Source organism: Alligator mississippiensis, chromosome 1 (genome assembly GCF_030867095.1).
Source record: "Alligator mississippiensis isolate rAllMis1 chromosome 1, rAllMis1, whole genome shotgun sequence".
In the NCBI taxonomy this organism is placed as follows: Eukaryota; Metazoa; Chordata; order Crocodylia; family Alligatoridae; genus Alligator; species Alligator mississippiensis.
Window position 1 is genome coordinate 342,259,146 of NC_081824.1, and position 27,384 is coordinate 342,286,529.

Genomic DNA, 27,384 nt, shown 5'->3' on the forward strand with positions numbered 1-27,384 from the left:
CACAAAGTATGAAGCATATATTGTTCTTCCCATGCTTCTTGGCTTTCCTGGTTGCCACATGGGGCTAAGAAGGATTTTTTTTTTTTATTTTTTTTTTCCTCCTGTTGCTGCAGTAGTTGGGTGGGTTTTTTGCCTTCCTCAAAAGCATTAGATTTTGGATTCAGCCAAGATTGGGGATTTTGATTGAGGTGTGTCATTGCTCTGCTGGGTCTAAAATTTACAGGTTCCTAGTTAGAGGGTCTTGCCCCTCTGCTCAGGGTCAAACTAATCACTACATTTGGGCTCAGGAAGGAATTTTACCCCATTGTCAGACTGGTACGGACTGTGGGTGGTTTTGCCTTCCTCTGTACCAGGGGCAATACCCTTCTTCCTTGAATCAAGTGCATTATTATAGCCTGTGCAACAGTGGGACACTGGCAGCCCTCATCCCCCCTGCTTTACCTGTGACAGATTAGGATGCTTTGGTGTCTTGTATTTGTGATGGGGTTGATGATTACATGACCAGTTTTAGGAACAGGTAAGACAAGCAATTATATGAAATGGTTTGGATAGGGATGATCCTGCCTTGAGCAAGGTGTTGGACTATAACTTCCAGAGGTCCCGTCCAGCCCTGCTTATCTGAGATTCTGTGAAACCAAGGCCAAATATGAATCTTTCTGGGCTGTCAAACGCCTCAGTCCCTGAAGTTTTGGATGAGTGGTGTGGGGCCAGGGCTGCAGGCCCTGAACGGACCCCTTGCACGTTGCGTGGGTCCAGTTCAAACCCTATGGGGAGCATCACAGGCCAGGTGATAGGGCTTTGCAGACTGGGCCTTTGACACCCCGATCTGTGCAGTATATTATAATTACTTTGGAACTGTTATTGTTTGTTTACAGTGCTTCCAGTAGTACAGAAGTCTCTGAACTTCCCTGTTAGATGGAAACAAGAAATCATTGTATCTGTTAAGTGTTATAGTGGTCTGTATTCTCTGTGGTTCTCAATGCTTATCCAGGGGTGGCTAACCTGTGGCACAAGTGGCACAGTTGTGCTGTGTATGGTACACGACATATTAGGAAAGGGACAGGCAGCACAGCAGCAGCAAAGGCAGAAAACAGAAGGCAGAACAGGAGATTGTGAGCAGGGAGTACAGAGCAAAAAGCAGAGCAAGTAGATCAGGCAGAGGGAGAGGACTGGAGTAGCACTCGGGACAGGGTGGGAGGGGGAGCTAATTTGTGGCTTGCCTGCCAAAAAATTTGGCCCCCACTGTTTTAGTTGATAATAGGCTTATCCTGGTATAAATTTAAGGTAAGAGACAATTTCTCATTCAATGGTGAAATCTCCTATAATCAGTGGCATCTTAAACTTATTCCTGAACACCTGTGCAATGTAATTAGTTAGACACTTAAGACTGTCATGCTAATAGCAATTCTTCTACTACATAGGAGAGAGATCTCATGTTATAGCTGTAGTGAAACCTATTCTTAACGTTACCCCTCCCATCCAGTAAAATAGTAATTAAAACATGTTATTCTTTTTGTTTAGACAAAACAGAGATTCCTTTAAACTAGAAAAGAGGTCTCATCTAGCAGTGTCCTAGTCTAAGATGCTCATAGAATAATGAAAAAGCAGAGTTTTAAATGACATCAAGAGGTCATCTAATTCTAATGCCCTGCTCAGGGCAGGATCATCCATGTCTAAACCATCCTAGCCAAGTATTTGTTGAACTAGCACTGAAAAAAATCCCAAAATTAAAAGCCTCTTCTGGGGCTTAAAAGGGATTATGTGAACATAGCTCAAAAAGTGAAGTCCACCAATTAGACTTCTATTACAGGAGTTGGAGGAATAAGGAGAGCCTTAAACTAGGTTCAATTGGGGATGGAGACAAAACCTCACAGGCGTGTAAAAAGCAAGGTGATCTGCATAAAGGCCAAGGAAGAAAGAGTGCGAAACAATATGGGGAGTCTTAACAATCTTGAACATGAGAAATAAACAGAGCATCAGATGGTTATCCAAAATGTCTGTATGCTAATCCAAGAAGGAATAAGCAAGTAGAGCTAAAAGTCCCAATACACACATGAAATCATAGGTTTCAACTTTAGTTTTTGCTGGTGGGTGCTTTTTTGCATTCCTGCACCAAGTCCTGAACATGCCCAGAAGAGGCAGCACATTATTTCAGCCCGGCTCTCCCAATGTGGCTCATGGGTGCTAAGCACTTGCTAAGTTTTTTTCACTGGCTGCTTGAGCCTTGGAGCACCCACAGAGTCAGCACCTATGCATGAAATTGATGTCACTGGGATAACAGACTAGTTACGAGAGTACATATTATTGGAATATTGTTATGAATGGTTATAGCTTGTTCAGGAAAGACAGGCAATGGAAATAAAAGGAACAATGTTTTCTTTTACATTAACAATGCATGTACTTATTTTGAAGCACAGAATGAAGCAGGAGTACTGCTCTTTTGATGATTGTATTAAGATAAAAAGGGAAAAATGATGCAATGGTGGGTGTTTATTATAAGCCACAAAACTAGGTGGAGGAAGGTTAGATGAGTTTTACAACTAAATGAAGTATCCATACCACAAGACTTGGTGCTTATGGGGGCTTTAATTGCAGTGATAAATATTGGGAGGATAATAAAGCAGTGCACAAGCAAGTTTTTGGTTTGTATTGGGACAATTCCTTGGTATAGGTGGAAAAAAACCATAGGGGAAGCTCTTAATTTGCTACTTGCTAATAGGGAGGAGTTAATTGAGAATTTGAAGCTGGAAGACAGCTCAAGTGATGGCGATCAAGATACAATAAAACTCATGATACTAAAGGAAGGAAGGAAAGACCTCAGCAAAATAAAAATACAGAACTTCAGTAAGCCAGACTTTACCAAGCTCTGGGAATGGGGAGACGAGAAGGAGTTCATGGGAGGTAAGGCTAATGGAAAAAATGATTCTTAATGAAACTTAAAGCAGTCTATCAAAAAGGGAGTACTTGGTTTTCATAGTTTCATAGTAGTTAGGGGTCAGAAGGGATCTGAATAGATCATCTAGTCTAACCCCCCGCCAATGGTTGGAGCACATGCTGGGATCACATGACCCCAGACGTGTTCATCCAACCTCTTTTTTAATTTACCCAAGGTAGATGCGAGAACCACTTCCCTAGGAAGTAGGTTTTAGATCCTAGCTACCCTGACAGTGAAATAGTGCCTCCTAATCTCTAACTTGAACCTATTTTCTAGCAGCTTCTGGCCATTGTTCCACATCACCCCAGGTGCTGCTGGGGAGAATTAGGGCTCTTCCTATTTGCTGCTGATCTCCCTTAATGAGTTTGTAGGCAGCCACCAAATCTCCCCTCAGCCTCTGTTTGCTGAGGCTGAACAGGTTCAGGTCCCTCAGCCTCTCCTCATAGGGCCTGCCCTGTTGCCCTCCAACCAAGCGAGTGGCCCTCCTCTGAACCCTCTCAAGGCGGGCCACGTCCTTCTTAAAGTGCGGTGCCCAGAACTGGACGTAGTACTCCAATTGAGGCCGGACCAATGTCGCGTAGAGGGGGAGTATCACTTCTCTGGACCGGCTTGAGATGCATCTTTGGATGCACGACAAGGTATGGTTGGCTTTGCTGGCTGCGGTCTGGAATTGGCGGCTCATGTTCATCTTGGAGTCAGTAATGACTCCAAGATCCCTTTCTGCCCCTGTGCTCACAAGGGGGAAGCTCCCCAGCTTGTATGTATGCTGTGGATTCCTTCTCCCCAAGGTGTAGCACCCTGCATTTATCTATATTGAATCCCATTCTATTACCATCTGCCCACCTCTGTAGTCTGTCTAAGTCTAATTGCAGCCTCTCTCTCTCTTCAAGTGTGCCTACTTCTCCCCACATCTTGGTGTCATCGGCAAACTTGGACAACATGTTTTCCACCCCCTCGTCCAAGTCGCTGATGAAGATGTTGAACATTGTAGGCCCCAGGACCGAGCCCTGGGGGACCCCACTGTTCACATCCCGCCAGGTCGAGTACGACCTGTCCACCACCTCTCTCTGGGTGCGCCCCATCAGCCAATTTTTGACCCATCCAACTGTGCAGGCATCAATGCCACAGTTGCTCAGTTTGTTAATGAGAATGGGGTGAGAGACAGTGTCAACGGCCTTCTTAAAGTCCAGAAAGACTACATCCACGGCGACACCATCATCCTGGGATTTAGTTACCTGGTCATAAAAGGCCATCAGGTTGGTCTGGCAGGACCTGCCTTTGATGAACCCATGTTGATTTTCCTGGGCATGGTCTCCCTTGCTGGCCCCTCACAGATGTGCTCCTTAATGATTTTTTTCAAGGATTTTCCCCAAGACCAATGTGAGGCTTATGAGCCTATAGTTTCCCAGGTCCTCCTTCCTCTCTTTCTTATAGATGGGGACCACATTAGCTAGTTTCCAGTCTCCAGGCACCTGGCCTGTGGACCACAATCACTCGTACAGCCGGGTCAGGGGCACAGCAATGACCCCCACCAGATCCCTCAACACCCGTGGGTAGAGGGCATCAGGGCCCACAGATTTGAAAACATCCAGCCCTTCCAGAAGATCCCTAACTACTTCTGCACAGACCCGAGGCCTGGCAGTGCTATCCTCAAAATTGCCCCTACCTGTGGTGGGAGAGCTGTCCTGCTCCCTGTCCAAGAAAACAGAGACAAAGAACTTGTTAAAGATTTCGGCTTTCTCATCTGGAGTAGCCATAAGATTACCATTTGAGTCTGACAGGGGCCCTACAATCCCTGGTGCCTGCTTCTTACTGTATTTGAAGAAGGACTTTTTGTTGTCGTTAATCCTGCTTGCTAGCCTGAGCTCCACCCCCCTCCTTGGCCTTCCTAATGGCCATCCTACACTCATGGGCCACGGAGGAGTATTCCTCCTTGGTGATAGCCCCTCTCTTCCACCGGGTGTATGCCTCCCTTTTGGCCCTCAGGCATTCTCAAATGCCTTTGCTGAGCCATGGGGGTTTCAGAGCACTCTTACCCCCCTTCTTTCTCTCAGGGATTGTCACAGTCTGAGCCTGGAGAATCGTCCCCTTAAGATACAACCATCCCTCATGGATTCCCATCTCCTCTACCTTTTGGGCCCTCAGTGCCTCCCCCACTAATCTCCTAAATTCGTTGAAGTTGGCCCTTCTGAAGTCAGGGGCTTTAGTCTTGGTATAAGCCCTCAACACCCTGTGCTGGATGGTGAATTCCAGCAGGCGATGATCACTGTCACCCAGGTGGTCAAGGACCTGCAGTCCCCTCACCAGGTCATCCCCAGTGGCCAAGTCCAGGTCCAGCAAGGCATCTCCCCTAGTGGGGCTGTGCACCTCTGGGATAAGGTGGAGGTCTTGTATTTCAGCTAGGAACCTGCGTGAACGGTCAGACCTGGCTGACTGCTCCTCCCAGCAGATATCTGGGTAGTTTAGGTCCCCCATGACAACAACTTCCCTAGACCCAACTGCCTCCATAAGCTGTACTGAGAAATCCTGGTCCATCTCAACCCCTTGGCAGGGTGGTCTATAGTAGACACCCACTGTAAGATCCCTTTTGCCTTGACCCCCTTGAAGTTTGACCCATAGTGCCTCTGCCTGACCTTTCTCTGCCCCAAGGCTAATTCTTGACGATGTGAGTTGCTCTTTGACAGAGAGGGCGCCCCCCCCCGCTCCCCCCTCAGTCGCCTTTCCTCCCAGTCCTGTCCCTTCTATATAGTGTGTATCCATGAATGCCCACCACCCAGTCTTGGGTAGGATCCCACCAGGTTTCTGCGAGCCCCACTAGGTCTGGATTTTTCCCTGCAATCAGAAGGCAAAGTTCCTCCTGCTTGCCCCCCATACTTTTGTGAATAAGGATAAGTGTGAGAGTATAGTGTGGACATGAAGGGTGAAAATGAGAAAGGCAGTCACAACTTAAGACACAGCTAGCAAGGGAATACTTCTTTAACTTCTATAAATGTAAGAAAAAAGAGGAAGATCAAGGAATGCGTAGGTTACTCACAGAATGTGGAGGGGAATGTAGTATTGGGGGGGTGTAGAAAAGGTGAGTTTCGTAAGTGAAAGTATAAGGTTTTAATATCTTTTTCTTATTATTTCAGTCTTCAGATAAAGTCAACCATCAGATGAGCAAGTACAGTTGGCAGCAAGGATAGGGGAGTCAGCAATACCCAAGTAGCTTGGAGGGGAGAAAAGATTACCTGATTTATATGCAGAAGGAAAAAGAGCTGTACTTGGGTGGAACCAGCTGGGACAAGCAGACACAGGGCAGGGGGAGCACAACGGGGAAGAATGAGTCTGCAGAAAGAGGCGTGTAGGTTGTAGCCGTGTTGATCTAAGGACATTGGCAGACAAGGTTCCTTGGGTGAATCTGATATCTTTTATCTTTTAACTTCCTTAGCCTGACAAAGGGTTTTTGAACCCGAAAGCTTGCTTAATAATTATTTTCCAATTATTTGGGTTGGTGTAATAAAAGATATCAGATTCACCCAAGGAACCTTGTCTGCAGAAAGTTCAGATGGGGTCTGGCTGGCCAAAGAGATTAGAAACCAGTGAAGAAAGGATAGATGGGCCACTCTGAGGGAGTCTTTTGCTGAGGAAGAACTGATCCTGGCTGGGGAAAGAAACTGATTCAGGTAGGAATGGGAAGAGAAAGTGAATGGAAGAGACTGGGACTCTGAGGCAAGGATGACAAATTTGTTCAAGTGACTCTTTGGAGAGGTGCAGTGTTGACAACCCAGAAAAGACCAGCTCCCAGCTCACAGACCTGTCATAGCCTGCAGTTTCCTTGGCTAGAAGCATGCATAGTATACTAGTATGCCATGTGCACATGCAACCGATTTACACCACTCCCCACCCCCTCCAACACCAGGCCAAAGTTAGATGCCTTTTCACAGAGACAACAAGTGATACATCCCTGGTGCAAAAGCTACTTTCTTGCCAAATTTCCAAAGCAGCTAAGAGCTTAGCATACTAGAGGTTTTTCAAAGAAAAGGTCACCAGAATTGGTGGGGACATGTTTTTTTTTGGTTTTTTTTAATATGGATTTTAATTTATTATTTTCTAGACTTATAAACAGCTGAACCACTTCAGCTGAAACTTAAAAATCTACCTTAAGTAGCTACCCAGAATGGAAAATTAAGCCTGACCTGTTAGTTTGATAGAGTTAAGAACTAGAGCTGTCAATTAATTGCAGATGTGATTTTGGAGCCCACACCCAAGCTCCTCTCTGCCACCATCACTGCTGCCTCCAGGCTGCCCAGCGGGGCACTGGTGTCAGTGCAGAGGAACTGCAGGGCAGCACGGGCTCTGGGTTGCTGCAGCAGGAAGAGGAGGCGGGGATGCACAGACACACTAGAGGTGCGCTGATATATCAGTGCCATACTGGGACACTGAGTGAAGCCGCAGCATGCATGCAAACAAGCATGCACCCCTGCAGCATGTAGAGCAACACCCAACAGATAAGTCTATGGAGGGGAGGGGGTGGGGGGACAGATTGAGGCCCCCCCATGGTGAGGGAGGGAGTGGGTGGGGGCTGGGGTGAATGGGACCCCAGGGCTGGAACAGGTTCTGGGACAGCTGTATGAGGCTTGTCCAGGGGTGCTGGGGAGGGGGTGGGGAAGGAAGGGGGTGGCTCCGTGCCACTGCACACACTCCTGGGGGAGGCATGGGGGGCATATGCCCCCCAGATTTGTGCATGGGGCAGAGGTGGGCAGCCAGCTAAGGGCTGGGGCTCTGTGCCCTACAGCCTTAGCCCTGCCCTGCGCTATGTTGTGCCTTCCTCCCAGCACCCCCACCAAGAAGAGCCTGGTGCTGACCCCAGCCAGCAGCAGCCCACACTCACCCCATGTGCAGATCTGGGTGGCATATGCCTCCCATGCCCTCCTAGGATGCATGCAGTAGCAGGAGCCTTTCCCCCTGCCCCACTGGCGTCCCCCGGACAGGCCGCTCACGACTCTGTCCCATGCCCAGCCCCACCCTGGGACTGGGCAGCACCTGCCCCAGCCCTACTCTCTCCCTCACTGCAGAGGCCTCAGTCTCCTTCTCCTTCCCCCCCCCCCCCCCCCCCCCGGCTGGTAAAAAAGGCTTACCAGCCAGACATTGCTCTACCTGCTGCCGGGCTGCTCTCCTGGCTGCCTACATGCTGCACTGAAGCTGCACGCATTTATCAGCAACGTTATTGGCCACATCAGTTAAAAAAGGCCGATTTGTGGATAATGTCAAATTTCCTTTTATTAGTGTTGATACAATATGGGACCAATGTATTGGTGCATCTATACTTCATAAGTTAACAAGCTCTAAAAATGTCAAAAGACATTTTAAATTTAGACTAATTATGCATATTTGGGTGACTATTTTGGAAGGGTTTGTTTTTTTCAATAAATCTTAATACTTGATAGTCTTGTATCAACTCCACTTAAAATCATATGCAACTTTAAAGTCTAAGATTATTTTAACAGTGAAACTATCCTTGGCTACTCAGGTGTAATATATATATATATATATATATATATATATATATATATTATGTAATTTCTGAAGTGTGCAGTCATGACAGAAAAGGGTAGTTTTTCATGAATTTGGATTTCCTTGCTACTTCAAATTTCTGCAACAATTCTAATGCTTCAAACAAGTATGCTTAGTGTACCTAGATATATGAAGTCCTATGAAATAATGGGTCTGGTCTCAGCATAGTGTCCATGGCATGCACTAAGCTTCCTCTTTACACTTATTTTAAAAGCTAATTAGATAGAATTCTGAATGCTGTATTGTTACATTGCTACTTTAAAGATGGTCTAAATCGAGGGTTATCAAAGTGTGGCCTCTGACCCAGGACAATCCCTTTGAGATGGCCCCTCAGGGACAAAACTTTGGAAACCCTTGTTCTTAGATGTGTAGTGATCACTCAGACAGCTGAATATATAAAGAGTGTTGGTGACATTAAGTAAATTCCTGTGGGACAGAAGTTTGTTACAGAAAAGCCCTTACGATTATCAAAATTCTTGTTAATTTCTTTTGAGGCAACCAAGAATTGAATGGAAAAAACATTAAATTAATCTCTCAGCTCTAGAGATTGATGCCTTTATATGAGGGAGGTTACTTGCTGTCTGCTGCCCTACTCTTCATTTCATTTACTCACAATCAAGTGTTTCTCACAAGCACTAAAACTATGATTCATTTTATAAGAGCAAGCAGTTTATTCAACCAGATTGTTGAATCAAGATTGGCAAATTAACAACAGACTATGAGAGTCTCCAAGCATTACTGAAATCTGTCTTCTGTGGCACAGTAAACACTCTTCTCCCTTAATTTGAGAAATCTACTGTATTTCAAATCTGAAAATCTGACTTTTTGATTTTCCTTTGTTAATCAGTGGAAGTTAGAACTATTTTGCATAGCTTTGAAAAGAGAGTTTCATTTCGGGTCCAAACTGGCATAATGTGTTCCTGTTTCTTATATAATTTTATGTTTGAAACCTTACATTTGGCAGCCTGCTGTTGCTCTGAAGATGGTATAGAAAGTGGCCTCTGACTTGAAAGAAATTGCCAACGTTCAATTGTTTGAATCATTTTTACAAGAATGTGATTTAAGATTAAGTATAATACCTTTACTTCTCACATCTGAATATGAACGCACTTTGACACAACAGCTTTTTCTACATAATAAAAAAAGTGATATATTGAGGAAATGTATGGAAAATTCTGATATAATTTAATGGAACCAACCAGGGGCCTATAGAAAAGGAACAGCATTTCATGGAAATTAATGTAAAAACCTATGAAATTTAATAGAAAATTAAGGCAAATGTAACAGGAAATTCTGGTTTTTTGTGAGTTAATACAAAACATTGATACTTTTAGATTGACTAAACCATAGAAAGGCTGTCATTTTCAATTATAGTCCATAGAGATTTTCTATATATTTCCTCAATGTATAATTTTTTTTTATCATGGAGAAAAGGCAATTGTGTCAAAGTGCCACTTAAGAGTAAGATTCAGGGTCTGAGAAGCCAAGAAATCAGACTCCAAAACAGATTCTTGTTTCTTCAAAAACTGCAGTCCATTAATGCAAATAGGAGGCAGTGGTGTCCCCCTGCTGCTGGTGCAGCTGGTGGTTTGGGGACAGTTTTTTGTGCCCTTCCCCTCTTAGGTATGCTACTAGAGCAAGTAAGAAGTTAATTTGCATCTGTATAGCTATTACATTTTTAAGAAACTATTCTTACAAATAAGGCAGTGGTGTTAAGGTAGCTCTTACACAGAACCAAATATCGAAGCAGTGCATTTGTCAATACCTGCTTGCATAAGAGCTTTAAATGATTGCTTACTATATTTTCTAACAAAAAAGCGCACACATTTTTCCCCCAAAACTAGTCGGAGTAAATTGGGATGTACATTGTATGCAAGAATTGCCCATCTCCAGGGTTGCAGAAATACAGCAACAGGGTAGTGGTGGCAGCCTTAATCACCGTGGCTACCAGAGCACTGCCAAAACCTTGGGGGAGAGGGAGGCATCCTGTTGGTTGACATTGCCCTTGTGCTGGATTGAGCTGGCACCCAGGGTCAGTTTGTGACCAAACCCAGTGACAGCCTCAGACTGGGTGTGCTGGATTGGGCCTCGTGCATCCCGTGTGCTGGATTGGGCTCCGCGCCTAACCTCATTCTCAACACAGGGATCTATCCCAGGTACCATCGAGCATGCGGGGCTGGCAGCAGGCTGAGGAGTAGGCTCAGCTTCCCAGCTGCTGCTACTCAGTTACTTGCCCTCCATACAAAGTGAAAATGTTTTTCCTTTATGGTGCCTTTCAAAAAGAGGTTGTGTGTTATATTCAGGGTAGTGCTGTATGGTTGAAAATACAGTATTTGAGAAGTAATCAGAGTATAAAACACTTTTTTCTTTTGTTATAGACCTTAATTCACATCTGTTTTGGAGTCGGATAAGAATGGAAAGATTTTCTTAAGTTTAAATTGGCATCAACTATTTATCCATCCTTTTTTATATATGTTATAAGGGGAGACATTGGCAAAGTAATAAAGTTTTTTGCCTTCTGACTTAGTTTCACCTATGTTGAGTAATTGGCTTGGAAAATAATTTGCTTCAGCTGTAGGGTTTTAAAAGCCATTTGAAACAAGACTGGTAATGTGTTGGGGGGGGGTTGTCTGTTTTCAGACGTGCTTTTACTTGTGCAGGTAAGTGGAGACTAGCAAGAAATCTTCATACAAAAATATAATCTTTGAAAAACAGAACACTTGGATTCAAGTTTTTCTTAACTTTCAACAGTAACTAAGATGATTCAAACGCTTTGTTTCTAGGATAGTGCTGTAGTGTTTTCTGTGATTTCTGTTTTTCCCTTATTAATGTGACCCTTCTCTTTAAGTCTCTTCATTATCTTGCTCAGAAAAGTTTGCCTGTATCAGCTGGAACCACCATTATATGTAATTGAGAAAAACAGGAATTGCATATAGCAGTGGTGCTCAACTTTTTTGCCCTGTGGGCCATATGTGCGGGGCACAATTTGTCCTTGGGGTGGATCTGGCTGGTGGGCCCCATCGAGTCAGGTGAAGAGGTGCGAAGGGGCATACTGTCCCTGATCCAGCTGGGGGGTGGGGGCTAGGGTGCAGGGTAGCCTGGTAATTTGGCAGCAAGGGAAGAGTGGCAATATTAATTGCCACTACTCCCCTGCTATCAAATTTCCTGGCCCCCTGGGAATTTCTGTGAGCTGCATTTGGCTTGCAGGCCAGGGCTTGAGAACCTCTGACACAGAGTGATCTCTTAGTACTCTGCTCTTTTCCAACATCCTGCTTTCAGTAAAATAGAGGCAAGAGTGCAAAACTTTATCACTAATAATAGATGAAAAATGACTTTACCTTTAGTAACATATGCAATAACCAGTTTATTCTAAATGAAAGAGTGTGTTTCCTTCATACAGATCTCTTTAGAGGTGGTACAGATGGATTTTCACCTGTCTGGTAAAAAGAGACAGCTTGTTTAGCACATAAATTCTCTTAAATTTTTGTGTACCCTTACACAGGACTAAATCTTGATGGCCACACTTGAGATCAGAAATCAATTCCTGGTGCCTTTGGACAAGGATTTTTTTTTTTACTCGTTGTCAAATAGATCTTTCTGTTGGGAAGCATTCCTCTGGGGTGGTTACTGTATTTTCTTGCATACAACACAAACCTTTTCCCAAAAAATCCTCCCCTCAAAATTGAGGTATATAAATCAAGAAGGGGTGATGGTTTTCTGGCTAGGATATGAATGCACTGCTTTAATTCCTTCCCTTTTTAAAGATCTTGATGTTCTACTAATCAAGCTAACCTTTGTTACTGCAGGGTTGCTGCTTCTGGCTTTTCTTATTTCACAGCCTTGGAAACTCCTTAGCTCTCTTGAAAGTCATAGATTCACCCATGGAGACCAGTCTTCAGCAACAGCTGAGGTTTCAGCTTTAGTTAAGCAAGAAAGGGTGGGTGAGTCAGCTGAAGATTAGACTTTGCCCCTACTCTATGCAGCCATAACTCTGGCAAAATCTTATTTCACTTATTTTTTCTTCATTCTGCCTTTCAGAAAAGAGTTTTGGGGTGTGTTTTTATGAGAAAATACAGTATTTTAGTAGCTGCCAATTATGATTATGGAGAAAGAATTTAAAGCTATAGCCTCAGAATGTATGAAAATTTTGTCCAGATCTAGAGCCATTTTAGGGATATGTTCAGCCCATTTTAGTCTTTCTTCTGGAGTTAAGTTCAGAATTGTAAAGAATCTTTCCAGTTCTGCACATCTTTCAGTTTTCCTATAAAGAAAAGTAAAAGAAGAGGTGGCTGGATAGGGAAACTCCTGAGCTTACTATAAAAACTTTTAATATTTAAATTATGAAATCTTGCAAATTTCAGAAGGCAGGTATGCATTTGTTCAAATTTTAAACTGCATATAGAATGGGAAGAAGCCATAGATGTTTTATCAAAATCACGATTTTTTCAACCAGCCCTAAGTGAATAGGTAAATACCTCTGATGATTAAATTTGAATCAACAACTAAGATCTTACGAGGATTAGTCTCAGCTACTTGCCATGTTGGGGATTAACTGGGCTCAGCGTAAGGAATTTACCAGTATAATTAAATGTTCGCTAAGAGATTGTGTCTACACAGCAGACTGCAGGTTTGTGTAAAGGTCTGAGGTAGTTTTAAACTTGCATCGCTTTGGAGGCACAGAGCTCAGCAATTGTCCTGCTTAGAAGGTAATGTAGACACACCTTAGAATGACTAGCAGTTGCATGCCTGAGTCATTAATGAAGGCTGTTAGATTCCTTTCTATGTGGGCATTGTAAGTTACTGGGTATCACTAGTGACTGTGCGTCAGAAAACCAGTATCAAGAAAGACAGCATTACCACCCTTCCTTAGTCGTATGATTCATTTGAATATTAACGTGCAGTTAATGATAGAGCTCCCAAAATTAAAAATTGCCCTTCATCAAGAGATAATAGAAGGTTCTAAGAACCTCTATAACAAGACTTCTAGTCCTTTCATCCATAAAATTAGAACGTACATAAAAGAATGAATACTGACTTTATATAGAGGACCAAACAAACTTTCACTTGGAGATTAAAAGAAGACTAAATAAACCAGGAAATGAGCCATCTAACCCCCCTGGCTTTTCTCTGCAGATCCCTATTTTGAGCTGATGTGATGCAACAACTCATTATAGTACTTTCTGGAACTAGGGCTTACCTAAAGAAACCATTATCTTCTATCTTCCTCCTATCATTCCATAAAAGAGAAGAATTGCTATACAAGAAAGCAAGTTTCTTGTACCTTAAATTAGAATAAAAGCTGTTTCCTTATCACAAAGACACTGCAGTCTTTATTTCCTGCTCTTTTTAATGAAGAAATCAAGAGGAGCAAAGGAGTCCTTGATTGAATACAAAGCACTCAGTGCTAGGCTGCTCTCAACATTAACTGCAAATCCTCAGAGGGATTTGAAAATTACTCTTGAGGTGATCTAGTTTTGATGTTCTGGTATCAGAAGACCAGAATATACCACTCAGTCATCTAGTTTGACCTTGAATTTGTTGCAGTGCATTGAACTTAACCTGGTCACATCTAAATTATCTTTTTTTTTTTTTTTTTTTTGAGTCCACATATATATGCTGCCAGTGAATGTGGATGCTTCAACATATGGGTATCACGTACACAACCCCAAATGCTATATTCATGCAATTTGAACTTTTTAAGAGGAAGTTTCTGATGAGAGAGGTTGAGTAAATAGAAGGGTAGAGAGTTGGTGAAATTATCTTGTGGGTAATTCGACTTGTCATTAGACAAAATTTTATTGAGTTTGGTTGAATGGTAGCCTGTTAATAAGTTTATTCAGCAGTTCTGGCATATATGCTGTCTGTGAACAAAGGTATTAAGCGCAGGCTAACGTTTAAGAAACTGGGTACACATCTATGGGCTGAGGGTAATTTTAAAGTGTGATTGAACAAAATTGTTGGCTATAGATCTATAAACTGCATATGTTTTTACAGATTCACTAGACAGTATGAAAAATATTTTTTCAGAGATTGAAACCTGAACTTAATATTAAAATTGAAACGTCTTACGGGCACACACAATATGCTTTAATAGAGGAAGTGAATCTAGTGCCTAGGAAGAACAAATTATCAGTTTGATTCACTACTACTAAAAGCTTGCATTTTGCTGGTTTTCACATCTTGGTGAAAATACAACAGTTTCTTAAAACAGACTTCAGGAAACGAGATCAGAAGATCTTATGCTCTCATAACTCTCTAGAACTCATGTATCAAGTGCTGTAAGAGAACTATAAACAAGTAAAACAATGATAGTAGAGGAAAAATGCTTTTGTCAGGGTGCTACATTTGTTAGCGTTAGATCTAAATCTAACAAATAAATACTTTTCAGGTATCAGAGGGCATTTTAAAAAGCTAGTCTATGTGAGTGCTCACTACTGCTTATGAAAATTCATATTTCCTCTTCTGTTTTATCATGTGAAACAATACTTTTATTTTATAAAATGCTGCGGAGCATTCTGAATTTATATTGTTTTCTTTCTATTTTTTGACAGGCCAGTTGGGATGCCAAAAATGGAAAAAGTTTACCTCCATAATCCTAGTTCAGAAGAAACTATTACATTAGTATCAATATCTGCTACAACATCACATTTTCATGCATCATTTTTTCAAAATAGGGTGAGTTGCTCTGTCTTCTAAGGTTATCCTGTCTTCAGGGTGAACTTGCTTTTTTTTATTTTTATGAATAATTTCTTTAAGCAAATTTTTTTTAACTGTCAAAGTTTTTTCTGGATTCTTCGGTTTGCAGTTACCAGGATAATTTGATACAAGCTTGCATTTTCAAAAGTATTTACAACAATTAAATAATAATGCTGGGCTACATTTGTGATTTCTGGTTTTCCTCCTAGCCCTCAAAGCTTGCCAAGTAGTTTCAACTTGTGCAAATCTTTAAAGCTTTTCCCCAAAATAACTTTCATTTTAACTTGGAAACAAAAAAGACTTATTTCTTGAGCTCATTGGTGAATCTCCATATTTGTGCAGAGGAATGTTTAGGATAGGTTGATGAATATACAAGTTTCTGTACCCTTTAAGGTTTCTAGGGTGTTTACTATCACCACTGGTAGCAGCATTGTCAATAATTCAAACTTAGCTTGAAGTTGGATGCAGGTGTTGTTGTTACTAACAGGTAACTTTTCTAGAAGAGTAGCAATATTTCTAGTCCAGTATAAGAAGTAAAGAACAGAATTTAAGAATCTATTTTGTTCTTAATGGTTAGTACTATATATGGTACATTAACTATAAGTATCCCTTTACCCATGTTCTAAATAGTTTTCAGTAAGGGCTTTGTTAACTTTGCTGAGAAAAGAACCTTCATTGAAATCCTCAACCTGGTTTAATTTATCAGACTAAAGCTTGATCTTTCAGGGTTACTTTTCCAGGTTTAAACTAACCAACTACATCTTGAATTAAAGCATATTGATGATCAGCACTGGCAGAGGTCAACAGAGAGAACTGAAATGCTTTGAGGATAAACAGCTGAAATTTCCTCACTATTAGACCGTTTCCTTATTTTTAAAGGGGAACCTACCATTATTTGTCTTTGAATTCATAGTTATATATTGAATTTTTGATTTTTAAATAAATTGGATGCGTTTGTCAGGAGAAGGATAGACAGCAAAGGAGCTGAAAAAGAAAGTTGCAATGCTGAAAATATTTAAAAACAAATGGTCCATTGCTCCATTTTGAAAAAAAAAAGGAGTAGGAGTAATGAATTGTATTCTCACCCCCCCCCCCCCACCCGCCCTCAATTAAAGATAATGGGCACAGAGAATTAATTTTGGTAGGGCACTGATAAAGCTGGATTATCAGAGCCTTTTGATAGTGCCTAATAGTCTTCTCACAATTTGTATTCAGATTATAAAATCCTTCTTTGAGCAATTATGATGGCGCTTAAAATTGTGCTTTTACAGACACAAAGCAAAACACCAGATTCAGTTATATTTTTTCTGCATTGATCCTCTTTACATTTTAAGTATGCACTTATTATTTTAAACTGATCTGGGGAAAAAATACAAATGTGGGGGTAGAAATGATACTCAGTTTCTAACTTTAGAATGTACTTCTGTACCAAAGTCACGTTTATTGTGCCACACTGTGGTTGCTGACATTCCTCCAGAAGTCTCTTTTTCCTTCATAACATCTAAGCTTTTGTGTTTTAAAAGTGTTGAGTTTGTAAATTGAATGATTACAGAAACAAACTAGTAGGAATCAGAGAAAGGTCTGCATGAGTCATTCGAAAACAATCTTTCTAACAGTGGTATAAATTGCCACATTGATCTCTCTAGAGTGTTAACATTAAAATGCCATGATGTTAAATGTTAGCACTGTTCAATCTAACATTTGAACACTTCAACAAAAATGCCCATCTATTTTTAATAACTTTTGGTAGCATCTGTGGTGTAGTAGATGCTGTCAAACACAAAAGTAGATAAAAGTCCCTGCTCAAAAAAGAAAAGCCTTTAACAGCTTACCAGACATCCAGTTTTCCTTAACCAACTTTTACCAAGCAAAGTACAAAATTTCTGCAGAAGGCTGAAAAGTAAAGCTTGCGGTTCAGAATATATTTTATTTAAATGCCATTTTGAACAAAACATTCATACTTAATTCTGCTTAAATTTTCTCTAGCTTTCTATCTACATTTAACTCCAAATTTCTAGTATACTGCCCTTAAAGGTAACAAACTCCTTTTCGTAGAATTTAGGTCTAGTTTGCCAGGCAGTATTGTGAAGCCTTGAATAGATCAGATAATGCTGTTAACTTGAAAGATGTGGAGTTTTCCACTGTGTTTATTTTCTCTTACTTTTTTTTATTTTTCAGAAAATTCTTCCAGGAGGGAATACGTCTTTTGATGTAGTTTTCCTTGCAAGAGTAGTGGGAAATGTAGAGAACACTTTATTTATTAATACTTCTAATCATGGGGTATTTACTTACCAGGTAAGAGAAGAATCTAGAGGTTATTTTTTTAACGTCCTCTAAAATAATTAACAAAAAAAGAAGTACAGAGGTATTTAACAAATGCCTTAACCATCTCCTACAGCAGTGGTTCTCAACCTGTTGGTCGCAAGGATATATGAAAGGGTCACAAACAGACTTTAAGAATGGATCAACAAACTTTAAAAATGGATTCTCCTTTAAAGGAGAAGAACATGGGAAACTACAGGTTTTCCCTTGCAGGCTGGCAGAGTTCTAGCCTGCAAGAGGTGTCTTGGGGTTGGGGAGAGCAGGAAGATGGTAATCTGGCAGGGGGTGACATGCATGTGCACACATGCACATGGCAGCCAGGCAGTGTGGAGAGTAGGTCCCTGCAGGTAAGTCTGTGAGGTGGAGTGTAGACAGTGTGTCGGGAGGGCAGGGCACAGGCAACATGTCTGGAAGGCATGGGGGCACATGCCCCCCCCCCCAAATTTGCACACTCACAGCAGGCACAGGGCTGCAGCCTAGCTGAACCAGTATGAGCAGGAGCTGTCTCTGAAGCCCAATGGGCAAGGCCTAGTCCAGGAGGGTGGAACAGAACAGCGAGACTCATTGCTTCCGCCACCGGGACCCCTGCGCCAGTCACGCAGCCAGCGGCGTGAGGAGTAATGTGTGTGGGGGGAGAGGTACCCTGCCCTTACTTCCTCGTGCTGCCAAGTGTTTCCACACTGGACCATGGTTCTACTCCACCACAGCCTGACCATCACTGCCACTTCCCCTCAGGCTGCAGCTCTACCCCAGTGCAGATGTGGGGTGGGGTTATGGGCAACAAGTCTCTCTGCCTTCCCATACCAGCTTCCTGCCCTCTGGGTCTTGGAGGTGACTCCTGCCCATGCTGTTCTAACCAGACTGCAGCTCTATGCCCACTGTGAGTTCATAAATCTGGGTGGGGGGCACATACCCCCCTGCCCCACACACCTATCCCCTGCACCACATACTGGGGGGCGGGGGGCAGCGGGTCCCAAGAGTGGGTTGGGACTGAGGGGCATTGGCAGGGCCAGGGGGCTGTTTTCTACTTAAACTATTTACTGAGTTGAGACTGGCCATCAATGTGTACAAATGGGTCCTGCTGCAGAAAAGGTTGAGAACCACTGTCCTAGAGGGACTACAGTAAACAGAAGTATCATAGAATTTGTTGTCTTGCGTGTGCTGGGATCCATAAAGCGCTTAAGCTTGCAAACTACTATATGTAAACACCTTTGTTGGAAATTGGATACTGAGCACCCTGCCTAAAATTTTCTAGACACAAAGGTGTGCATTGGCTTAGCCACGGTTGCCAAAATTGTCCGTTTGCTTTTTAATGGACAGTGATAGTATTTTCCTTTCATATTGTACTGAAGGCTTAGATATCAAGAGCCAGATCTGAAACTCCTTTTCATGTTAAATAGTACTTCTACATATAGTCCTGTTGAAGTCAAAACAACTGCTTCTGAAATAAAGCGATCTTCTTTGTGAGCAAGGGGATTTGAATGTAATACTTAGGGCTTGGCTACAGCATACCAGGGGCATACCCCTGCCAAAGCAACCCAAAGCACCCTCCAAATCCATCAGGCACACTCCAAACCTGTGTTAAACCAATGAGGCTGCTTCAGGGCATCCCTCAGTGGCTGCTCTGGAGACCTCTGACTCTAGTGAGCTTAATCATAACATGTTAATAGTTCATTTATTAGGTTTTAGAGTTTTTACTTCTTCTCTGGGGCCCTGGCAGCTATTGCATATAATGCATGGCAAATGTATTGCACAATAAATCATAACACATCAGCTGGCCACACGTTAAAATTATCCCAAGATACTTCTTCTGCACCACAAAAAAGTTGCTGTTCAGTGAGCACCTTTTTTTTTTTTTTTTTTTTTGGCTTATTCACCATTTTTATCAAAGGATAGACTGGTTTAACATCTGGCTGTTAAGTTTGTTGCACAGGACTTCTGTAAAATGCAAAATTTGGCCCACAGGCTGGATCCAGCCTGCCAACTGATTGTATCCAGCTCACAGGCAGGCTCTTGCCAATTGATTGGAACTGGCCTATGGCTACCCCTGCAGCACTCTGCACGGGGCTGAGCCCCAGCTGCTCCTGCCCAGGGCAACCTGCACCGTGCTCCCGCCTGCCAGCCCCGGCCCCAGCCAGTACACACAGGTTCCCAGGAGGGCTGCTTCCAATGCAGCTGCAGCTGCATGGGTACTGGTGGGCTCCCACCACCTTCAGTGGCTCCTCTTCCAGCCCTTGCTGCACCACTCCAGGTGTAGGGGGTGCTGCAGATGGGCAGCTTCTGCTCCAGCGCATGGGGTTCCAGCCACCTTCTACCCACTCTACCCCCGCAGTGCAATGAGCAGTCACCTGTGTGTAGCTGAATGGGTGGAAGGCAGCTGGGAGCTGGAGCAATATGTGCTGGGCAGGAGCTGCATGGCTGCAGCTCCCCCCAGTCTGGAGCAATGCAGCAGGAATAGGAGCCATTGGAAGCTGGGGGGAAATGAGCAACACTTAGGCAACTGCAGCCTCAGTGGGAGTAGCCCCACAGGGAAGGTACACCAGCCAAGGCCAGCAGGTGGTGGCGGGAGTGCAGCGCAGGTTGCCCAGGGCCGCAGTGGGCAGGGCTCAGCCCCATGCAGAGCACTGTGGGGGCAGCTGCAAGTGGGGAGGGGGTAGAGTGTGGAACTACACTGGCACCTGCACTGCTCAGGCAAGCTGTGCTGCATGTGCCCCCTGTCCCAACCTCCCTGCACCACTGGCCAGCTCCCAGGACCTAGCACACAGGCAGCTCCCTGCACACATGCACACAGCCCCCCCACACCTGCCCCACTTCACGTAGACACACCACCCCACAATATACAAGAGTAAGACTTTATTTTGAGGTATTAGTCAATCACCTCTGTATACCTATTCAAACATAAATCAGGACCAAACTTATTTTTTAAGTAAAATCAAAAATATCTTATAGTAGATGTTTGACTTTTAAAACATTTTTTATCTATAATTTGTTAAAATGATATCTTCTAAAAGATTTTGCATGTGTGCCCCTTGACACCTTACTAAACTCATTAAGTGCCCTCCAAGCTGAACTAATTGCCAACCCCTGGTATAATGCATAACAAAAGTAATGGCTGCCAGGAGTTCCAGTAGAGCAACACTAGAAATGAGGAAAAAATGGAAGCATACAAATTAATGCAGAGGATAGTGAGTTTAAAGTGCTTGGCTTTTATTTCCATATAATACAAGAAGGGAACATTCAACAAAACTGAAAAAAAGGGAGGAAGGAGGACCCAGGGAACTATAGGCCAGTTAGTCTTACCTTGATCCTGGGTAAGCTTTTTGAGAGAATTATCCTGGCGCATGTCCACAAGGGGCCAGCAGGGGAGTTTATGCTTAGGGGCAACCAACATGGATTCATTAGAGGCAGGTCCTGTCAGACCAACCTGATGGCCTTCTATGACTGGGTCACAAAATCCTTAGATGCAGGGGGAGCAGTGGACATAGTCTTTCTGGACTTCAGGAAGGCCTTCAACACAGTCCCCTAGTTTTTTAAGTGAGAGACAGTGACGTCGACACCTACACAGTCAAATGGGTCACTAACTGGCTGGAGGGCCGCACCCAGAGAGTGGTGGTGGATGGGTCATTTTCGACCTGAAGGGATGTAGGCAGTGGGGTTCCCCAGGGCTCGGTTCTCGGACCCGTGCTGTTCAACATCTTCATGAGCGACTTGGACGAGGGAGTAAAAAGCACCTTATTCAGATTTGCTGATGACACTAAGATGTGGGGGGGATGTGGGCACGCTAGAAGGGAGGAATAGGCTGCAATTGGACCTAGACAGGTTACAGGGGTGGGCAGATGTCAGCATTGAAACCCATCCTGTTCTCAAGTGCAAGGTGCTGCACCTGGGGAGGAAGAAACCAACAGCATACCTACAGGCTGGGGAACTCCCTTCTTGTCAGTGCAGAGGCAGAAAAGGATCTTGGAATCATTATTGATGCCAAAATGAACATGGGCCGACAGTGTGGAGACGCGGTCAGGAAAGCCAACCACACCTTGTCATGCATCCACAGATGCATCTCTAACACGTCCAAGGAGGTGATCTCCTCCCCCCCCCCCCCATGCAGCACCGGTCAGGCCGCAGTTGGAGTACTGTGTCCAGTTCTGGGCACCGCACTTCAGTAGAGCTGTGGACAGCATTGAGAGGGTTCAGAGGAGGGCCACCCGCATGATCAGGGGACAGCAGGGCAGGCCCTACGAGGAGAGGCTAAGGGACCTAAACCTGTTCAGCCTCCACAAGAGAAGACTGAGGGGGGGGATCTAGTGGCCATTTCCAAACTAGTCAGAGGAGACCAGCAGGTATTGGGGGAGTCCCTGTTCCCCTGAGCACTCCCAGGAGTGACAAGAAATAATGGTCACAAGCTGGCAGAGGGTAGATTCAGACTAGACATCAGAAGGCGCTACTGCACAGTCAGGGCGGCTAGGATCTGGAACCAACTTCCAAGAGAAGTGGTGCTGGCTCCTGCCCTGGGGGTCTTTAAGAGGAGGTTAGACGAACACCTTGCTGGGGTCGTTTGACCCCAGTACTTTTTCCTGCCATGGCAGGGGGTCAGACTTGATGACCTGCTCAGGTCCCTTCTGACCCTACCAACTATGAAACGATGACATTTTCAAAAAAAGAAAAAAAAAAAAGCTTAAATGATAACAAAACATTTTTATTTGACACACAATTACCTTGTGGAATTCATTGCCAGGAAGTATCATGGAAACAAAGGTAGTTTCAGGATTCTGAAAAGGATAAGTCATATTGATAAGCACATCTGTAGGTAAAACAAATGGGGTAGAAAAATAGAAACCTTTATTTTTCAGGATGTAAAACAGCTACCAACATGATAGAGCTAGGAGAAAACTTCCCTTATGAATGAGCTGTTCTGTAGCTGTATTTCTATGGGTTGTTACACTTGATACTTACTACGTCAGAAACAAATGTTGGAACCAGATAGATAGACCATTGGTCTAACAAGGCTTTTGACTTTTTATGCTGTGTGTTCAGTTGTCAGAACTGAATAGAATGGCAGGTAAAAGCAGCATCTTTAGACGTAGGCTGAGCCAAATTAATATAAAAGCATTGATTTAAACATTATTATCTTAAATTAATTTTCAGTTGGAACCACGCTTTTTATTTGAAGAAGTAGCTAGGCTATTCTGTAACATTAACCTGCATAGATGCATATGCTCGTTGCAGACATTTTTTAACATTTTTTCTCCCCTTTGAAACAGGTGTTTGGCATTGGAGTCCCGAACCCCTATCGATTGCGCCCTTTTATTGGAGCAAGAGTTCCTGTAAATAGCAGTTTTTCTCCTATAATTAATATACACAATCCCCACAGTGAACCTTTACAGGTGAGCATAAAATGGCAGTTTACTATGCACACTTACATTTTAGAGTAATAATTGAAATTGTGTTTAATATCTACTTTAAACTGCCATAAAAACAGTGAGTTTTATTACTGCTTAAAAATCTTCCAGCTTTCCCCATCTGAATCCCTTTTTAGTGCCTTGAACATGGTTAATTTTGCTTTCTTTTAACTGCACAAAAATGAAAGCATTAATTTCTTATTTGATTGCTTGCATAACTTAACTCACAAGTATCCATGGGATTATTTGTATGCAGAGAACTACGTAGAAGTTAGCAGGATTGCACCCTTACTCTGAAACTGCTTTGAAAATAAAAAGGTAGAAAAAAATTAAATTAGCTATTTTAAAAACATTTCTCATAATTAGTGTAAAAATAGGAAAGTAAGTTTGACAATCCACTATAGAAATGAGTGTATGTGATTAATTGTTGCTTTCACTGGTAATTAAGGAAGAAACATTAAAGCAAGCAAAATACAGTAGATCTTTTTCTAAGCAGAGTATAAAGTTGAGTTATCGTGTAAGCAGAAACAGGGCATGTTACTTCCTTGTGCTGGTTTCTCATCTGTAAGGTGGGGGGCAGATGATCATTCTTAACCCACCTTCGTAAACTGTTGAGATTTATGGATGAAAAATACAATCTATATTCTAACATAAATAAAGAGAAGGGAAAAAGTTCCCTTAATTAGTAGGTGAAGACTGCCAACAGTATTGTTTTGAATGCAATAAATAAAATTAATTTTCTTATTCTCTCCTTTTAAGTTTTGTTTAAGAAACGTTTACATCAACTATCTTATTGCATATAGTGTTTTTTAATTTAAACAAATATCTTTTGAGGACAGAGTTGCTCATTTCTAACATTCGGGCATAATGCATTTTAGAAGTGCAAGCTGTGTCCTTTCAGAAAAACAAAATCAGCCTCTGATTACTGTCATGAAATGATTTCTGTAAACATGACGCTTCATGATTCCCAAATTATGACAGGCGGTAAAAGATGTTTTGAAGCATAATACTGATCTATGGAGTAGCAAAATTAATATTATCAAAATTTGGATTGGCTTCATCACAAGATACAGGATATAACCAGTAGCCTATCACATCATAGGTAAAATTTTGCATTACTAATGGAAAACTCCAGTTAATTTTTTTTGTTTGGTTGTTTTTGTGTGTTTTTTCCCTCCAGGTAGTAGAAATGTATTCAAGTGGAGGTGATCTCCACCTAGAGCTTCCAACAGGCCAGCAGGGGGGTACAAGAAAACTATGGGTGAGTGGCAGTGTTTTCTAACAGGCTACATGCTTATTAATTTGATAGACCTTTTTTTTTGGCCTGCAAATATTTAGAGAGTAGATAAGTATCTGAAGCAATGTGCATGATTATTAACTTGAAGGGAATTGGATGAGTTATTAAGCTACAAGTGATTGCATACATAGTGCTGCATTTTTTCTGAAATGGAGAAAAATGGGAAAATACAGTGACTTGTGCTAAGGTCATGATGTTATTTGAACATAGTCATATTTTAGTTGTCAAAACATGTACATGGATAAATTACAGAATGAAGGATTGCTTCATAGGGCTTCCACATGTGCATTGTTCATGCTTCCATGGAGGAAAAGATGATCCTTCACCACTCCCATTCTGTAGTTGATTAACTATGGAAATCTCTTCCATGTGTGTAATGTACACTGGATTCTTCCCTTCTCCCATGTTAGGAGTTGAATAACATGCTTCTGTGGGAGGAACTCCTACAAGGTGCTTTTCTTTTATCCCTCAGGATAAAAGAAAAAACGTGTTTCAGTAGCTTGACTGTGCCTTTAGGATGCAAGATACAGCATTTTAAATGTGCAATGGTTGTTCTCTGTAAATACCCTCAATTCTTTGTCTTGAGTGAAAAAGAAATTTCTTCAGGTTTTTGGGGAAGGGACCCAGAGCCATGTATTGCATTTAATAAAGAACAAAACTATGCTTCAATTTGTTTTTTGATGGGGTTTAGTTTTCTGGGCTGCATTAATAGAAGCATTCCCAGCAGCTTGAGAGAAGTGATTATTCTCCTCTATTTGGCACTGGAGAGGTCACATCTGGATTACTGTGCTTAGTTTTAGGACCTCTATTACAGAAATGTTGTGGACAAATTGAGAGTTCAGCAGAGGGCAGTGACAATGATTAGAGGACTGGGGCATATGACTTGGGTCAGAGAGTCTGAGGCAAGTGGGCTTATTTAGTCTGTAGAAGAGAAGACTGGGGGGGGTGTAATAGCAGCCTTCAACTCCCTGCAGGGAGGTTCCAAACAGGATGGAGCTAGATGGTTCTCACTGGTAGCGGATGACAGGAGAAGAGGCAATGGTTTCATAGATTTCATAGACATTAGGGGCTGGAAGGGACCTCATGAGATCATCGGGTCCAGCCCCCCCACCATAGGTGAAAAGTCAGCTGGGATCTAGTGACCCCAGCAAGAAATATATCCACCTGTTTATTGAAAAAGTCCAGAGTTAGGTGCTTGCACCACCTCTGCGTGGAATTTGTTCCAGACCCAGGACACATGCACTGTAAAGAACTTTTTTCTTATGTCTACTCTAATTCGGCCTTCCTGAAGTTTTTGGCTGTTAATCCTCATTATCCCTTGGGGAGCTCTGGTGAACAGGGAGAACACTTACTATAACAGGGAGAACACTTACTATATGGTCTCAAGTTGCAGCAAGGAAAGTTGAGGTTAGATATTAGGAAAAACTTTCTCACTAGGAGGGTAGTAAAGCAGTGGAACAGGTTACCCAGAGAGGTGGTGGAATCTCCATCCTTGGAGGTTTTTAAGACCTAGGGTAGACAAAGCCATGGCTGGGATGATACAGTTGGGGGATGAGCTTTGAGCAGGGCTTGGCCTGTATGACCTCCTGAGGTCCCTTCCAACCTTCATGTTCTTGTTTCTTTGATTCTATAAATCCACCAATGGCACTATTAGAAAGCAGTATGTGACACATTTGTGATGCAGATATCTGTATTCTTGTCTCATACTTTCGCTAAGTTGCTGAATTAGCCTTTCCTTTCTTTTTAAAATAAATATAAAGCTAGTAATCCACCCATACTATTTTATAGCATTGCCTACTAAGTAATCATATTATAATATTCTAATTCTCCTTAAAAGAATGTTTTGCTGTTAAGTCTTCTTGTAGTTACTGCATTCTCACCTGTCTCTGATTATTTCATTAGGAAATTCCTCCATATGAAACAAAGGGAGTAATGAGAGCTAGTTTTTCTTCAAGAGAAGCAGATAATCACACAGCCTTCATTAGAATAAAAACAAATGCCTCGGACAACACAGAATTTATCATTCTTCCTGTTGAGGTAGAAGTCACAACAGGTTTGTAGAAGAAGAGTTTAAATGTATACATCTCAGATTGGTGTATTAAGATAAGAAAGTACTAATTGTTTTCTTTTGCTTTTTTATAAAGCTCCGGGAATATATTCATCAACAGAAATGCTAGATTTTGGTACACTACGAACACAAGGCAAGTACAAGATTTCAAAGTCTAATGTAAAACTACACCAAAATACAAAATATAATTGAGTAGTGGGGAATACATGTAGAAAGTCTCCTCCACACTTCTCTAAAGAAAGATGAACGTTACTGCGCGGTTTTGATGATAGTAGTAACGTAGACCAACCAACCCAATAAAGATAAAATTTTGGACTTCTTTTTTAAGGCTTATTGTAAATCTAAATGACTCAAACATTGACATACTACATACCATGGATTTTTGGCCCCCAGTGCTATGTCATATGGCCTGCAGGGCTGCCCATGAGTCCATTGGGAGCCCTATGGGCCATGGCTCTGCACACTAAATTGGACATGCAGGGCAGCCCTGGGCTTAATCCCAGCACACTGTGCCAGCACAGGGCCCCAGGGCCCAATCCACGTATGCAGGGCTGGTGGAAGCAAGGCATGGCCTGATCCTGCTATACAGGCCCAATCCAGCCCAAAAATTGGTTCCACACCACTCATCTGGCTTGCAGAGCCAAAGGATTGAGCACCTCTGCTGTACACAAATAATAAATACTTTATTGAGCTTGTTTTGTAATTTAATTTTTCTACTTCAAAATATTGGCTATTTATGAGTGAAATATTTGGCAAAGGTGCTCAGTGAAGGTTGTCTAGGAAGATACGTAAATATTAAATGTAAGCAGAGAATTTGAAGGATATACTTGGGAGAGAGCAACATACAGGTGTCTATTTTATGACATTGTAATAACATATAATATTGTCAAAGTGAAAAATTAGTTCAGTATGTCTTGTTTTGATGTGGGTGGCGCTGCTTTACTGAGTTATTTCATTTTATATGCAAGGATTGTTAATGTAGTCACTATTTGGGGAATATTGATACAACAGGTGTAATCGCTAGTATTAAAAATGTGTTGAATTCTTATTGACTCAGAACCCAAGATCAGTTCAAGTACACAAAATCTAGTTAATTCATGAAAATATAGTTTTC

At 42.3% G+C, this 27,384-nt stretch overlaps 1 protein-coding gene across 3 annotated transcripts in view; it reads left to right on the forward strand.

The window, feature by feature from the left end:
• The window catches only part of TMEM131 (transmembrane protein 131), a 160,542-nt gene that overhangs the window by 81,352 nt on the left and 51,806 nt on the right, over nucleotides 1-27,384 (forward strand). For all 3 annotated transcript variants that reach the window (XM_059720971.1, XM_059720972.1, XM_059720973.1), the window contains exons 5-10: nucleotides 15,043-15,166; nucleotides 17,366-17,482; nucleotides 22,768-22,890; nucleotides 24,086-24,166; nucleotides 26,105-26,255; nucleotides 26,347-26,403. In XM_059720971.1, coding sequence (XP_059576954.1) covers nucleotides 15,043-15,166; nucleotides 17,366-17,482; nucleotides 22,768-22,890; nucleotides 24,086-24,166; nucleotides 26,105-26,255; nucleotides 26,347-26,403 — 653 coding nt within the window. The remainder of the gene's footprint in view (nucleotides 1-15,042; nucleotides 15,167-17,365; nucleotides 17,483-22,767; nucleotides 22,891-24,085; nucleotides 24,167-26,104; nucleotides 26,256-26,346; nucleotides 26,404-27,384) is intronic.